Here is a 16879-nt window from a genome sequence, read left to right as displayed (position 1 = left end):
AAGGATACCTGCATATGCACCCTGCTTGTCCTGCACATTAAAAGCTGTTAAGTCTTAGTGCTTTATTGATACATAACAAAGAAAGAAGGTAAAACAATTTACCTTTTCCTGTCCAACACAGCGGCACCAGTCCAGCACTGCAATACTGGGCCAGTTATAAACTGGTATAAGACAAATGTTCTTATCCTTACTTTCTTTCCGTCCAAACACTTTTTGTGAGGCTATAGAAGTCCCTCCTACTCTTTTCTCTCTTTCCATGGTTTCTGTCCGTAGCTTTGAACATCTGCCTATTTTGCCTCTCAGATATTTTTCCTGATTCTCTCCATATATCCAGCTAGACGGATTTTCAACAATAGATATCTTTCCTCCTGTTATTGCTGTTAAAGTCAAGAACAAAAACTTTCTGTTATCAAGATTATTGTTATACATTATTATACATCTGACCTTTGAAACATATATTCTCTATAATCACTATCTCTTACTTTGTACAAAGTTCATCTGTTATCTAAATAAATGTCAAATTTGGGATCTTGTTAAGCCTTTAGCCTCAATAACAGTAACTCTGGAGTTCACTCAGACACCGTTAAGAGTAATATTTATGTCATTGATTTTGACTATCCAACCTTTAAAATTTCATAGACTATATTTGTTCTTGTGTTATGAGAAGAGAGTAACGAGCCCACAATTTTTACATCCCAAGACCACCTATTATTTTATATTCTTTCATTGGATCCCCATTTATTTATCTCATTTCCAAGCAACTTTCTCCATAGGAACAAACTCCTGTATTCTTGGTGATTTTTACTTCTCTTTTATGAGACCTTCTCCAGTATCATAACAGTTTGGTTGGTTAGCTTTTGAGGCTGGGAAATCATGACACCAGAGCCTGTAGCTTCTCACACAAATACTTTTTAAAATATGGAAAGAAAATCCAAAAGCAAGCAGAACATATGAAATCTACTATTTGGGATGTCAAATGATAGCCATTTCTGTAGAGGTACTTTTGTTATTTTCATATTGTCAACAGAAGAATATCCACCCTCACTGGCCACTTGCACCAACTAGCTAAACTTAGTGAAGCTCCTGTCAGCTAATGATGCAATCTTCTTCCCAAGATTCCCTGGGAAACACAGTTCTTCATGTCATAATAACCGCTGATGACTCAGAGAAAGCAGTATCTGCGATGAAAATGCAGGAGAGCAATTTGAAAGAGTAAAGGAAAGATCAAAACTGGAAAAATTGCAGGAAAAAAGGGCTCACTCCCTTACAGCAAGCTCTGAAGTGTGGGACATTCTCAATTTATTTCCTCCCCCCCCTTTTTTTTTTTTTAAACAACTATGCAAAGTGTTTCTCACACTTTATGAGACTACATGCACATATCTTGCCAGGTAAATTTAAACCAAGTGCTAAATAGTCATTTTTTTGCAGATTAATATTAAATATAACCATGTAGACATGAGCTTAAACAACAAATTGTTTATTTAGCATACATAACTAGTCCTTGCACACAGTAATTTCTTAAGTCCTTTGACCTTTTTCCATAAATCCCTGTTCTTACGAATGAAGTGCTCTAATTCTGCGCTTGTAAGTACCAACACAGGCAACTAGAATAACCACCTTCTTCTAAAAACAAAATACAATTACACTGACTTTGGAAGTGACTCCTTCAATGCCTCGGAGTCTTCTGCCTCATAGTAAGGCTCCAAAATGGGTTTTAATTTTACTTCTTCTGGTAGTTTTTGTGCCTCTTCTCTTCTGCTTCCATCCCTTAAAAGCGGAACCAATGTTTTCCAGTTTTTCCCTGAAACTAAAAAGGAAAGGAATGGTTGATTTTTTCCCCCTCCACAGAAACAGAAGAAAGTGTACCAGTGGTTTGAATAGGAAGCTGATGAAAGAAGAAAGAAACAGGAAGAAAGGGCTCTGTGGGTTTTTCCCCCCCCATAGTTTCCACAGTTTTTCCATATTTGAGCCAGCAAGCACAGCAGAGATTGATCTTAGGGTTGAATACTTCTGTGCTGGGTGTTGAGCTCCCAAACTAGAGGGCTTAGGGCCTCCAAGGTATCTTCTTGGATATCTGGCTGCCAACATACACTGCCCTTCTCCTCAGTATTTACTCTCATTATATGCCTTCCAAAATCTACAATCAGGATGAAGAATCCATGGGGGCGTTTATTCCAAAGAGCAGAACTGCTAAGTGAATAATGAGTCCACTTAGTCCTTCACATTTTGCATTGACGGAAAAAGTCATTAACTTAGCTACAGTCATTATCATTAGTAAGTGTATAAACTGACTGCCCTCTAAAAATTAATCTGTGCTGCTTCTGTCATCACTGTGTAGCCTATTCTAGGATCTACATCCCTGAAACCCTCACCTCGACCAGCCTTAATAGCGTAGCTGGGATTTCGTTTGAGGTCCCCAGAGTACCCAGGGTCTTCGTTGATTATGCCCAGATTAGTATTCCACGTGGACCAGTTCACTTCATCAACTCTGGGGAGAGAATGACAAAAGCAACATCTATTCTAAGGATCAACAGACAACTTCAGGATGAGTTTATATTTCATAACGTCACCTCTCAGGCCTCAGATCTGACCAAGGAAACAGACAGCAGACAGTGTTAATGTATCACTGTTCGGAGGAGGGTCCCAAAGGAAAAGTTCTGCCTCCCATTACCCATTTTCAAATACCTCAGTGTTGTTGTTCATTTGACACACAAACAGATTACCTAAAGCACCATCTGTAATCATCTTGGCCATCAGGTGTGATCCCCACCAAGACTCGCTTCCCAGATCGGAACGAGCGCCTCAAACAGTTCAAGTAGCTGTTTTCAATATCCAAGATTGTGATGGCTCTCTACCAGGTAAAAGAAAGAGCACTGAGGAGCTGCTGTTTCAAATCACAGAAGTCCTGAATTCTGCCTTTATAAAGGCAACGTTCAGCTTTTATCATTATCATCGTCTTAGAGCAAGCATCATATCCATCACTAAATCATTACCTCCACAAATATGTCATTTAAAATGTTGAATTACTGCCCTGTGGTTCGAACCGTGAAATTCCCCTTCTTACCCAAAACAAAAGCTGATGTGGCTTTGTCTGAGACTCTGGAAAATATGGTATTTCCTTTTTTTCCCTTGCCTAATCCCTGTCTTCATACTCTGATCAGGATTTTCCATCATCAAAAGCCCAAATAACTCTAATTAAAAAAGTACTTCTTTTGTTAAATTCTGAACATCTGTGTAACATTGGGAACATCTGCTCAGGCAAAAGATCAAATATGCATGGAAAAGAAATCAGTTTACTTATTTTGGATCTGTTTAAGTAAATCAGAAATAAGAAGAAACCTGTTATTTAGAAATAAGCCAGTTCCTACAAACTGTGAAATTTCTTATCATTCCCCACACTCTTTATTTCTAGGATAGCAGCCTCACAGAGCCAATATACCTGGAGTTTCCAGATGCTCTTGCTCTCCTGTGCAATTTTGCTCACAGTTTCCCCCATCAGTGCAATGAGCATGTTGAGCAGGAGGATGTATGTAAGGATGACATAGAGAACCAAAAGGATGACAAATACAGACTTGAACCTGTAGTTCTCAGTGAACTCCAGGTCCCCCATCCCAATAGTGAACTTGAAAAGCTCCAAGCAGGTATAATACAGACTATTATAGGATGTGCGGCCTCGTTTCAGATGGCAACACCGGGTATAGTCAGAGCTACTGGTATCTTGCCCCTCATTGTCATCTTCAATTAAAGTCACCACAGCTGTTGCAAAAAAGGAACCATATAAGCAAGATGAAAAAAATGCAATCTGAGATCATAATTCCACTGCAGTGAAAACAAGCATCGGGGCATCAGATAAGACAGAGTATCTTTATGGGGCATTACCCCAGTTACAGTTATGAAATTCCTCTATAAAATATTCCCCATAGCTGACACCCTCTCAGAATATGTTGTCTCAGTTTTCTCTGTATAGAGCAGGATGAGTGTTTTTTTATTCAGTTTTGCCAAGCAGTTTGAAGCCCAGGGATAAAAAGCACTACAAAACTGCTGTACATTGTTTTCTGAAGGCATTTTTGTAATGAGGTTAATTTGTTAGTTTTCAGTTGATAAAAAAACCAAAAATTTAAGTCACTTGACACATAATTCTCCGCGACTCTTTAAGATAACAAAAATTAACTCCAAATATGATATTACCTGTGGAAAATCCCAAGAGGAATACTAGGTAGACAAACATGAAGCGACATAAATCTCTAAGGATCATCTGCAACATGGAAACAGAACATTTTTATGTTCCTAAAACTTGAATATAAACTGCAACAAAAATTGGCAGAACATACTGCTTCAGCTCAAGAAGGCAATTGCTGTGAACTTGCTGTTCGTGCGTTAAACTGTTGTTTATCCAGCTGAGTTAATCAATTTTAATACAGAAAACATTTTCCTCCATTATTTATGCAACAGTTTACACACATATGCAAGACACATGCATGCCAAATAGTTTCATCTTCATGAATATAAACCACATTAAGACAGTTGCCTCTTTGTTCCTCTCTTGGGCTAGTTGGTTAAATCCTATCTAGAGTTTTATTAGCCTACTACTGCCTGTTAGCTAGTTGCTCTGTTTTGTAATGTTCTAAATATTCCCAAGGAAACTTCCAGCTGGTAGAAAGCTGTGCTATTTCATGCCAGACAAAACCTGCACTGTTCTCAGTCTTCTTACATCCATTTCTACCCAACCATAGGGTTATTTTGAAGCGTGGCAGGTTAATACAGTGTATCAAGACTGTTATAAAGTGCATGGATGAGAAATAGGTGTTCTTTCTACATGACTTAAAATGTCACATCTTTGATCAGGAAATAATGGCTGAGTGTAGTTGACTGATATGAGCCTTCCTAGCGGCATGCTGGAGGTATATACTGACACTTTTTTCCTGGGGCTTTTGGCAAGAGTTTCCTGACCTGAGCACTCAGCTGGCCTCACTACCCTCTCACTGGACTGACCTTTGCAATCATGACAGAGTAAATGCCCATCTGCTGGAAGCCACGGGTGTAGTACAGCATGTTAGCCCAGCCCAGAGCCAAGGAGAAGACCATGGAGGCCACGTAGAGTTCCTGGCCACAGAAGTACAGGACCACAGAGCTCAGGAGGAGCAGGGAGTGAACAAAGCTGAAAGATAAGCACAGTCTGAATGCAGAGTGCTGAATCAGCCATGGGTAGTGTGAATGGAGGAGAACCATAACGCATGCAACAGAATCAGGGGTTCTCCAAAACACACAGGAGCCTCGGCAGACAATTCTTCTCTTCCCATCACTCCTTCCCTTCTACAAACCCTAAAATTTTTTTGGCAAACTCCTCAATTTCCCACATACAAACTTCCGTAGTATCATTCTTGTTCTTCCTTGTGACTGGAGGGAAACAAAGTGCCTGAAGATACACGCATTTCTTTGGCACTCCCTTTCTTTCTATGGACCACTGTACCATCCCATGAAGTTGCCCTGTTTAGTTGCCATCCAGCTGGGAAGGCAAAGGTCCAAATTGTGGAGAAGCAAAGCTCCCTTTAGGAATAGGGGTACTCTTGCACATCCAGTGCACACACTGGATCACAGGTCACTTAACCTGGAGATCTATTCCTAACTCTGCTACATGACCCAGCTACTGAACTTCTTGGCACTTCATTTACTTTACCTCCAAAGGAGGTTACTGATCCAGACCCACTTTTTCGAGTTCTACAACATCCCCTGTCAACTGTTTTGTAAGGTCCTAGGAAATTATAGCAAAGCTTCTATGTGTTAGAACTGGCTTCAGCCAAAGCTACAGATATCACACATACTGCTGTTTCATGCTGAAGTGCAAGCAAAAATATTGGAGCTTACAAAAGAACCTCACTGTAGCTGTCAACTATCAGCGTCTTGAATGATGGGCGTCTCTGCACGAAATACTGTATCTGAAAAAAAAAAAAAAAAAAAAGGTGGGGGGGGATGAATACCAAATTTGCATCCAAGGAGGGAGTAAATATCCCACGTGAATGCACCAACAAGCCCCTGGACTGGGTACCTATACAGTATCTCACAAGAATAGCTGAAGAATGACACTGGTGCAACGTCCACTGAGGACTCTTTTGATAGCACTAGGTTTCTCTGACACCTGGGGCCTCTTTTGAAGGCAACAACCGTTCAGTCAGTGGCCTGAGGACCCACGATCTCATCGTATTCAGCGTACACTCTTCATTGGCTGCCAAGAGAAAGCAGACTGGCCTTAAGCCAAGACAAGTAATTTTTAATGTAGACCTAGCTATTTGCAACATGCCATTTTTAAGCTTTGGCCAGACTGATATCTACCCAAAGGCTCCTTGACTTCTTAGGCTCTTCTTTTTCATGCAATAGGTAAAACCGTACCTGAGAGCTTATTAGTAATCTGAGAGTTCCTGCTCAGACAAAGGAAAAAAATTGTAGCTTTTGACTAAGAGGTGGATTATCCTAGCAATCTTTTCCAATGAATTGGAAAGGTGATTTTGGTTCTCACCTATAGCTACCCAAACAGCACAAAGGAAAAGTTTCAAATATCTTACCCCTCTGAAAAAAAAATAGAGACCTCCCAGTACACTCAGGATCTCTCCAGTCAGTCGAAAATATTCCCCAGTGCTGTGACCAAACGTGAAGGGAGGCTGTGTAAGACAGGAACACAGAGATCTTCAGCAGAGCTGGAGGTAGGAAAGACCTGTCCTTGCCAACAGCTGAAAGCAACTACATCTCCTGTGGCATAAGTTAAGTTTCTAAATGTGCTGCAGAAAGAGGGCAGGGCTGGGAAGCAAGCAGGGTCAAAATCTCCTTCCTACCTTTAGGAAAGAAGGAAAACTGAACTTAGGAGCACACTTCCAAATGGGAGGCAGACCTGGGATATCATACACTGGGTGATTCCCCTGATATGTGAGAGGAGTAACATACCTTTTTCTCCTTCACCACAGGTCTGTAGTAGGCAGCTGTGGTGAGGATGATGATGTGCATGGCATAGACAAAGAAGTTGAAGTAAAATAGATGTTTGACAAAGCGGTCCCACTTGTCTTGCAGCAGCCTGTTGAGGGGTTCCACCAGCAGCATCTCATGCCGGTTCTGAGTGGAATGACAAAGAGGAGAACCTTGACACGACCAGTATCTACTGGCCTTTGAAAACAGCAGGTGATATTCATCTTCAGCAAACGTTCCCTCTAATACCCATTAACTCAGGAAAGGAGATTGCTGTTTTATAGAAATGAGGCAAATTGACTTGTCCACAGTGGTATGCTGAGTTGGCAGCAGAGCTAGGGACAGCTGGAACCGTTCCAGCTACCCAGTCTCCTGCTCTAGCTACTAGAAGCTGCTTCCTCACAGGAGAGGGAAGCAGGAAGGAGGAAGAAATGGCAGGGAATGACACAGCCCCCAGAGAAGGATGGCAAGAGTCTTCAACCCTCCTGTGCATAACCAGCTCTACTCCCTCCAAGCCCAAGGGAATATAGACTGCACTGAGCGACATTAGCACACCACACGCTCTCATAACATTGCATATCTCTGCCAGAAAGGGAAGCTCTTCAAAAAGATGCATCACGTGGAATACAGAGCTCTTCCGGAGCAGTCCCCCAGCCCATGAAGAAAGTGCCAAGGAGGTGAATACTCACTGGTGTTTCACTGCTGTAGGCAATGATCTCAAGCACTGAATTTTTCTCACATGTGTCTACACAAGACAGGTCATAAAGAGATGAGTGGACAGGTCCATAGGCCCATTCAGTGAACTTCCTAGATAAGTGTCTGCACTCAGGATCTTTGATCTCTCGTCTGAGGATGTAAGCGAAAATCTAATTGCAAAAGAATAATACAATCCACATTTCAGCGCTAGTAGAGTTTAAGTTCCTCAGCATCTCCATAAAAAGGCAGGGCTAATTTCTTCTCCCTAGTTTAACTGTGCTGAAGTCAACTCACTGGAGGACTGCAGAGACCAAAATCTCAACTAAACTATCAATTTTCTCACTGGGTTCTGGGGCATGAAAAACAAGAATATGTTAGGAAGCCCATCTCTTTGCTCTCTACCACTTACAATGTGCCACTGTATCTGTTTCAGAACAGAAAGAGCAACGCAGAGACGTTTGTTACACATCTCTGAGTTTGCACTCATGGTGAACAGGAACTGTTAGAGGGTGGGTTATGCTAGCTGGTCAAAAGTACAATGCCTTTAGTAGCTCAGATAACTGCCGAGACCTGCTTTCTGTTTCCACCTTGGTTGGCACTTGCGTACTGGTAGTATATAAATACGCCAGCTGGGCATCCATAGACACACACTTCGTAGCCTTTAGGACTTTGCAATTTTGCATGTTGAACTGCAGCATCTGGTCCTATGAACTAAAAGGCCCATGCAACAAGCAGTCATAAAATTTGTCGTAGGCAAATGTTTTGTAAGTACTCCATAATTTAATGCAGCGATGGGGACAGTGACACACATGCGCCCACCTACCCCTATCTTTCCTGTTTTGGCTGCCAGAGTTAATGGTGTCAGCCCTTTCTTGTTGGTGAGTTCTTCTAGCTTCAAGATCGGGTTAATTTTGGCACCAAGGATCAATAAGTTATTGTACATCTTGGTAACAAACTTGGTGTTATCCTTAGTGTTATCCGCGATCTCCACCAGTGTGTGCAGGACCATATTGCCCATGGAATCCTCAGCAGTGATGTTGGCTGCCTGGTAGGGGTTCTCAAGGAGAAATTTCACAATGCAGAGCTGGTTGGTACAGGCAGCCAGGGACAGAGGCAGCTCCCCTGTGGGTAAGCAATGGGAATGACTGGTCAAAAAGCACAGCACATGTGCAAGTATTACCTCACGTGCACAAACAAAAAGCAGATCAAGCTGTTTTCATCTTCAACCGTGAGGAGAGAGAGGCGAGTTTGTCTGATTTAGCACCAACTTTTGAGATAGATTCTAACGAATCGCGTTTTCTTTGGTTTAACTGAAACTTAAGCACCACAGAATCACGGCTGCCTACAAAAGCACTGAAAGGAGGGCTAGCAGAAGGTTACAACCTTCCAAAGGTTATAGAGCTCAGAAAGCAAAGGGATGTGGACAGCAAGCTGACGCTAAACACCATCAGATCCAACTGTGTAAATCCCACAGGTTTTTTCTATAATCGTAGCCTTTGGGAGTAAGTGTTTGGACTGAGTAGTGGCTTAACCCATCTGGTACTTGTGGGCCTCCAGTTCCACATAAACAATATTATCTGAATAGCTTTGTACCTGTGATAATGATATGGATAACTCAATCAATAAAGCGCATACAGTACTCACTCCTACCGAAATAAAAGCCAGGTTTCCCTTTGATTTTCCGGAAAAACTCCCCACAGGCTCTTGCATGAACATCTGCTCCATTCTGGATCAAGAGCTTCACTAGGTACACGTTCCTTCGTTCAATAGCGATGTGAAGTGCAGTCTGGCCTACAGAGACGCTCATCAGACACAGAAATCTATAACATGTAATGCAGACTGACAGCTTTCAGGAACAATTCCTTCAGCTCCATGTACGAGGGTGGAACTGAGAGCTCTGCACGCTGAAAAGTTCTAGAGTTAAATAAGTATGATGGCACAGAGAGCAAATGCAAGTTCTCTGAACCTGCTGTTAAATCACTGTGTATCAGAAAGGGCATAATATTGCACCTGTCTAACCAAATACTGCCCTGCCACAAACGCACTGACTGTTAATCAGATGCTGGCACTTTGGGATGCTGCATCCTCAGGCAGAAGGCCTCATGCAGAAGGCCTCATGCAGAAGACCGTTTGAGGGCCCTGCTTATCTTCAGCCTTATCAGCAAGCGTTCACTGTATTGGCTGTTTCTCTTACCCTTGTAGTAGTTGTCAGTATACTCTGCGTTAACAAACTCTTTCAGAGTTCCAGTTTTCTTTGCAATATCCAGCAGCAGTGGAATGGTGTCATTTTTCCCATCATGCAGATTCAGCATGGCTTTCAATAAGCATGTTTTCCCAGTTTCTGGTTCTGTAACAAAAGATTACAGATATATGGAAATGACCACAAACCTGCCATGACTCCCAGGCATGCAGGAGTTTCTGAGGATCTTTTGAAAAGACAAGAAAACCCATTTGGGGTTTCCACAGAAAAATTCTCAAACTTTTCTAAACTCTCCTGCAACCTTGCAATCAAAGGTTGTCCTATTAATGGGAGAAGTACTGGCTATTAGAAGTCCTTCTGCAGTTACTTTGCATTTAACATGATGATGGTTTGGTTTTTTTTTTTCCATTTCAGTAGCACTACTGGAAGAAGACAAGGGCAACTGAAGGTGTGTGACACTAAAAGGTACCTTTGAACTCATCATCTGTGAGATGCTTCAAGGTCCTATTAAGATATATCAGCAGATCGTCCAGATCACTTGTGTTGCCTTGGGCTACAGCATCAAAGATCCTTCTGCGGTCGTAGAACTTGAAAGCTTTTTCTGAGCAGCCTGTGATGGAATCAGTAGATAGGAGCCTAACAAAGGTAAATTTCAGTTACTTAAAGACTGGTATTAAGCAGACCGTTTATAAACGACCAAATTACTATGCTTCATTTGCTTTTTTGAAGTAGAAAGCACTACTGGTTGGTCTAGATGGATCTATGAAGTCTACAAGATCATAAAGTCTGCAGGCAACTGTCCTGATAAAATTCTGTTTCTGTTGCTGAAAGTTGAGAACAATACTTCAGGAAGTACTGAAGTCTGACAGTAACTACAGGCCTGGGGGCCAGGAACTCCCACGTTCTCATTTGGAGTTATTTCCATTGGCTAAACGGTCTCAAGTAGGTTACTAAGACCTGTCGCTAATTTTGAGTGAGGTATCCATTGGCTGAATTTTCACAGAGATGTCAAGGGCCAAAACCTGTTATCACTTTTAGATGTAACAGCAGGGTATTAGTTACAGGGTATTAGTTAATGTGTCAGGATATTCTCCTTACTGTGGCACTGAAAATAATGGAATTGAATACCGGGCACGCTAATGTGGGGAGAATAAATGCTGCACTAAGATACACAGCCTAAAACTGTCAAACTGCATCCATTACAACCAAATCTTACGAGGCAAACTTACTTGTGAAATTTCCCCCTCTCCAAATTGGCGTGGAATTTGATGACAGAAGGTGCCATCAGATGATCCATCTGGTATAAGGAGTCCATAGGTGCCATGTCCCTGTCACTATCCCCCATCACAAACCGCCCACGTCTTGCAAAGATGTTGCTTTTGGGTGGCTGCACCTTGGTGTTGAGAGTACCCTGGAGGCTGTCAGGCATTTCCAGCAGGGAGTCCTCCCCATCCATGTGTTCCTCTGTCACTTCAGATTCCTCTATGTCAGAACTGCCAAACTTCTTCACCTTCCCAAGAATGGAAGACATGACGAGCAGGCCGTCTGCGAGGAACCGCACAAACACCTCAAGTCAGCACATTACAAGGCTGTGTGCCCCCTTTTTCCTAGGGCTACTCTCCAGAAACAGCACAATGGTTGCTCTCATCCCAGAATCAAGACAGACAGACGGACACAGTCACTATGCCTAGAGCTGGAGCAGTCTGGCACGTCATTATTCCCACATTGTTCGTTACTCCCCATTGCTTTTACCCACTTCAGAACAGAGACAGCAAAACCCCAGGCTGCAGAGCTGGCCATCTTTGCTTAAACTAGGGCCTCCTCCTCCTCCAGTATACCTGCCATCGCTGTTAAACCCTGGACAACCTCCAATACAGAATAACCCCTGCTTTTCTTCTCTATTTGCTAACTGTTCTGTGCCACAAGATATTTTCAAGAATATATTTGGCATATGAAAAAAACCTGACGGAGAGTTTTGTGCCACAAACATATCTCGGTGCTGATGAGCGCAAAGGATTTCCTGCATGTAGGAAAATTATCACCTAATGACTTTACCAGAGTTACTACAGTACCAGATGAAAATTGGGCTGTATGATTCTTGGTAGATTAGTGTCACCTCAGACATGAGACACAGAAACAGAAAGGAAAACGTTACCACAGATAAGAGATCCTTGTAAGACCACAGCTCTGATTTTGTCTGATTTACAACCACAAAGAATTTGATAGAAGTTAACAAATACACAATAATGAAGACAGAGCAGAGACTTTTTTGCTGTCCTGTCAAACTGTTTTAAACAGCCAAACGTCGGTTTTCATACCACAGAATATGAAATGTTCTGGAAGTCCATCAGTGCAGACAGCAACAACATCATACTTGAACTGCTGCATACCTGGCTTTTAGAGGGTGCTGAACAGCCTTAGAAAAACCCTAGGTTGCTTTGGAAATCTTACTGCTTTGAACACAGAGATGTTACAAAATCTTGAAAAGGCCTTCAATTATAAACAAATTGCAGTGGTCAGTAACGTTCTCTCTACATTCGGTGTGAAAACAACGTCACAAATATGCTTCCAAGCTGTTGCTCTTCACAAAAGTATTCTGAGGAAATGTCCATAAACCTTTCTATTACACTAAAGCCAGATTTTCAGTTCGATGGGACTAATTAATATTTACACTAAGGCACAATTACATTTTCCTGTGCACGTGTGATGGGAATGAGACTTTTGTCATATATTTGCATTTTCTATAATTTTGAATAACGTACATGGGAAGAAAACGTCAATCTGCAAACTTCCACATTTAAAGTAACTGGAAGCAAATCAGCATAATACAGATGAAATACTAATAACAATAGTTTAACTTGTTGTGTTCTCCAACCTTTCACGTTCTTTGCAACCTTAGCAGCATTCTGAAAGACTAACGTAGTATCTTCTTATCTTAATTATTCTATAAGTAAGAAATTATGAATAGAAAAAATATTTTCATTTGGAATTTGATACTAAGAATACTGCAGAACAATTAATTTTTGGAAGAAGCTATCAAAATAGAGTTATAAAAAAATGAAAAAAAAAAGTCTGAAAACAGCCACATACAATTTTCTTTTTTTTAGTCTTAATTAAATTACAGTGGATCAAGCCAAAAACATCAAGAGACATTGCTGTGGAAAACTGAATCATTTATTTTCCGTGCAATAGGTGCAATAAAAGAAAAAGCAGAAGAGACTTAATCTTGGCTCCCTGGCAATTTGCTCAGTTTTGTTTTAGTCATTATATGTGCTTTTGTTTCTAAAGCCTGTTGGTAACATCTTTGATAACCAAGAAAAAGTCACTTTTCCTCCTGAGTATGAAATTTGCAAGGGAAATAACGTTCAAAATTCTGTGGAAGGATTATTTTAAAAAGATTTTCTAACCTGAAAACATGCATAACTTATTCGGACTCTTTGAATCCTATGTACATCAAAGTTTGACCTATAAAATGAGATATAAGGAAATACTGTTGTTGAAAGTATCTGACTGAACCACAACTAATGATAAATACCAAAGAGAGCATACAAACAACCAACAAGCATGCTATTCAAATATACATGAAGAACTTACGAATATTGCAAAAAATCCTGTCTTCCGCAAAATATTCCAGTCTTAGGAATCTACAGGAATTTGGTGCCAGAGAGTCTTTCTCCTAGGTGCCTGGACCAAAAAGACCACAGTTTGCTTCTCCACTTCATTTGTCCACAAAATTGTTCTATGCACTGATGATTTTTAGAATCAAGGGAAGTTCACTAGAAGAACAGGGAACACAGTAATAAAATCATCAAGAACAATTCTGGAAGTAGAAGCATTAGTAGCTGCTATTCCCAGGGGTTTAGTAAAGCTTTTTACAAGAATTGCAATATATTGCTATTGTTTTTTTCCCTCCCCTAATTACATTTAGTAATGGACACTCCTCTTCAGATTTCCTCTTTGCAAATACACTCAAGCTGCAAAAAAACAAAAACAAAAACAAACCCCAAAACCCCACCCACCAAACAACACAACTGCTTCATTTCACTTTGCAAAACTTTCTAAAATATGCCACAGCTCGTCTCTGAAATCATTTACCTTTTCTGGAGGCTCTTGGGTGGCTGCCACAAAACCTCACCAAGCATCTTAAAGATAAATTGATTCTGAACAGTTAAAGGAGAACCCAATGACAGAAAATCCTAAGGCCACTCTATCATTCCATGTTCCTACTATGTTTTATTTAAAAATAGACACGTAACAGATTTAAAAACATTAAAATGTTAGCAACATTAGGAAAAAAAAAAATCTTATCTCATCTGTGCTGGTTCTGTCCCCTAAAAAAATTGAAGAATTGTGTCAAATGTTGTTAAATGTCACGAACATAGGATCTCTCTGCCACAGACGAGGCTGGAGAGACAGCTTTTCCAGCAAGCTGAGCTGATAAGCTGTAGTTGTTAGGCTAGAGGCTGCAAACATCTAGCTCCTGAGGTTTGAGGCTAGATAAAGAAATTACTTGATGAAATTTGTTTACGTTTTGCAAAAGGTCAAACTACAGGATAAGAAATCTTTCTAGTCTTGCCACCTATAAAAAAATAATATATTTGCCTATTTAATAGTGAACTAATTATACTACTTAAAACACCCTATGGTATTGTACTCAAAGGAAATAAAATGCTTATTTATTAATGCATAAATATAGATTAGCAGTGCGCCAGATCCTTGTCTGGTGCTCCTGGAATTTTGCTGAGCAGAGTATCTGATTCAATATTATGATTAACTCCTTCACCATTTGCAACGCAGGGCTCGTAAGGGAACTATATGGGTCAGCAAAGGGTCTTCCTCATTCAGTCTCAAAGCTTCTCACTGATCCCTTTCGCTAAATGCTCCTTCCCCCTCTTCTCCCATTCCTGGACTCGATTCCTTTCAGCCTTACCATGGTCTGATGCGCACACTTTAGAAGCTTTCTGCTGTTTCCTGAGCTTTGATGCCTCCCTCATCAGCCTCCTTGACTCATATTTCTTGTGAAGATGTTAATTCCCTCTTACCAGCAGCATCCTGTGACTCTTGTAATGGTTGTCTGAGGTATCATATTCCATCTCAGGAGAGACTTGGTTTAAAGGTGTGAGCTCGTTAGGAGATGTGAACGCCTATCAGAATTGGACAGTAATAAACAAGAAGAAAAACCATTCCTTTTTCTTGGGCCTGCATCCATGTACCCACACATGAGTGTGTAGGCTTTGCGTGACTTCTGTGCTTGAGAGTGTTTTTGCCTGCTAAGAGCTCTCTCCACCTCTACAAATGGAAAAATATCAGTAGTTATGCTAGAGATCTTAAAGATGTATCCAAGGCTTGTCTGCAGGTCAGAGATAGTCTTGCCTTTGCTAATAGCACTAGAGACCGTTGCAACCTAAGGTCAGAGCAAATTTTACTAGCTTCTGCAAATGGACACAGCTTGGTTTCATGGTTAACAGCAGCTGCAGTACCATGGTGGAAAAGTGTTATCAGCTCTTTCCACAGCTATTCAACAAAAATGAAAACAGATCTGCTGATACCAAAATATTTTATAACAACCAACAAGGGGAAAAAATATACATAACAAAATCAAGACCTTTTACAAAATTTTTCAACTACTCTACACTTTGTCTGCAATTCCTTTTATGCCAATAGTTCTATAACCACCACGTGAAACAGATGCATGGAGGGAGTCTGGAGAGAAACGGAAATTAATCCATCTCTGTAATTCAGGTCTCAGAACTCAGAATAGCTTTCTCACTTAAGAAAATGAGGCAGTCCTGATGTTGCTAATGTGTAAAATGAAAATATACATCCATATTTCAGTTGAAATAGATGCTCTCAGTAAAGAAATTGCATCCAGATGACATGAAACTGTCTTACTCCCCAATCTCATCTGAGCAAGAAAAGGCATACATCCATCTTGTTTCAGACTGACAAATAAAGTGTGAATGTTTTTATATCAAAATAAAGAGTAGGCAGAGAAATCAATTTTAAGAGCATAGCATAGGAGATAAAAACTTAGAAATTCTAAGGGAAGTCTCATAATCAATACTCAACACTAAAAATGGGTTAGAGTCTACCATGTTAAAACTCACTTACATGGCACAATACACGAAGGGCAGAATCAGAAACACCTTCAAATCAAATACACTAAAATACCTGGGCATTGTATTTCAAGAGCAAATCATTTCTGTGGATCATCTCTCAGAAATGATAATTGTGATTGGGCTCAAAAGTAAAATCACAGTTCAAAGAGATGAGGATTAGACTTCCATAAAACTTTGAGTTGGCTACCTCCTCCTGTTCATCACAAATTCTGACTGTTCCAGAGAAGCCCTGATCCTCTCTACCAAACAAAAAAAAAAACCCCATAAAATAATTACACACTGCCAAATAAGAAAAATAGTTACCTCACTCATACCCTGTGAACGTATCCTGTATTAGGATATAAGCCCTGCATTTCAGGTGTCTCCTGTCATGGTACTGACCTAGTCTCACCTCTGACCTAAATCCACTGAGTGATCACAGATATAATCCTCCATGTTTTATTTTGATCATTTTGTTGACATGCAAGCCAAGGCTGTATTTCATCTTCTACACAGGCAACGTGCAAAAAATGGCATTCATTCTGTGCAAGTGCCACCAAACTTCTCAAACAAGCTTGACATCCCAGCCTACTACCTATATGTATGTATACTATGAGACAGCTTAAGCACAAGATGTCTCTAATGAAAGCGTCAGATCAAGTTACAGAAAGCTACTCTTCTCTCTTAGCCCTTCTGAACATATTTCCTACCAGGAAAATGAGCCTAGCATGAAATTAACATCTTATGCAGAAACTTAATGGATCTCTCCTAATCACTCAGTCAAATTTCATGTGGTAATTACTTCTCATTTCGCAAATGGAAATGGCAGAGCAAGGAAATGGAGGCCCCTGTGTACAGCCAGGAGCAGAAACGGACGTTAAAGAGAAGCTGGTTTTTGCTGCGGTGAGTGAGATGGTACATTGACTACAAC

The 16879-nt window shown here is 40.7% G+C and overlaps 1 protein-coding gene across 6 annotated transcripts; it reads right to left on the bottom strand.

Annotated features, from left to right (window-relative positions):
* Window positions 1-1457: 1457 nt before the first annotated feature.
* On the bottom strand, window positions 1458-15940 carry TRPV1 (transient receptor potential cation channel subfamily V member 1). 6 transcript variants are annotated; one of them, XM_009672965.2, is made up of 17 exons: window positions 13946-15940; window positions 13445-13626; window positions 11080-11395; window positions 10320-10486; window positions 9845-9997; window positions 9301-9441; window positions 8474-8772; window positions 7644-7820; window positions 6937-7101; window positions 6561-6656; window positions 5866-5936; window positions 4993-5158; window positions 4189-4255; window positions 3440-3756; window positions 2724-2851; window positions 2373-2488; window positions 1458-1807 (listed from the first exon to the last, which is right to left on the bottom strand). In XM_009672965.2, the coding sequence occupies exons 3-17, from the start codon at window positions 11379-11381 to the stop codon at window positions 1641-1643; spliced, it is 2532 nt and encodes an 843-aa protein (XP_009671260.2). In that variant the 5' UTR covers window positions 11382-11395; window positions 13445-13626; window positions 13946-15940; the 3' UTR covers window positions 1458-1640. The 6 variants fall into 6 exon arrangements, with proteins under 6 accessions (XP_009671260.2, XP_068766533.1, XP_068766532.1 ...); XM_068910432.1 differs by having other exon boundaries at window positions 14781-15940; XM_068910431.1 differs by having other exon boundaries at window positions 13445-14076; window positions 14893-15940.
* Window positions 15941-16879: the final 939 nt, after the last annotated feature.

Source organism: Struthio camelus, chromosome 16 (genome assembly GCF_040807025.1).
Source record: "Struthio camelus isolate bStrCam1 chromosome 16, bStrCam1.hap1, whole genome shotgun sequence".
Classification (NCBI taxonomy): domain Eukaryota; kingdom Metazoa; phylum Chordata; class Aves; order Struthioniformes; family Struthionidae; genus Struthio; species Struthio camelus.
The sequence above is the reverse complement of the archived record's forward strand: the minus strand, read 5'-3'. Positions and strand labels throughout refer to the sequence as shown.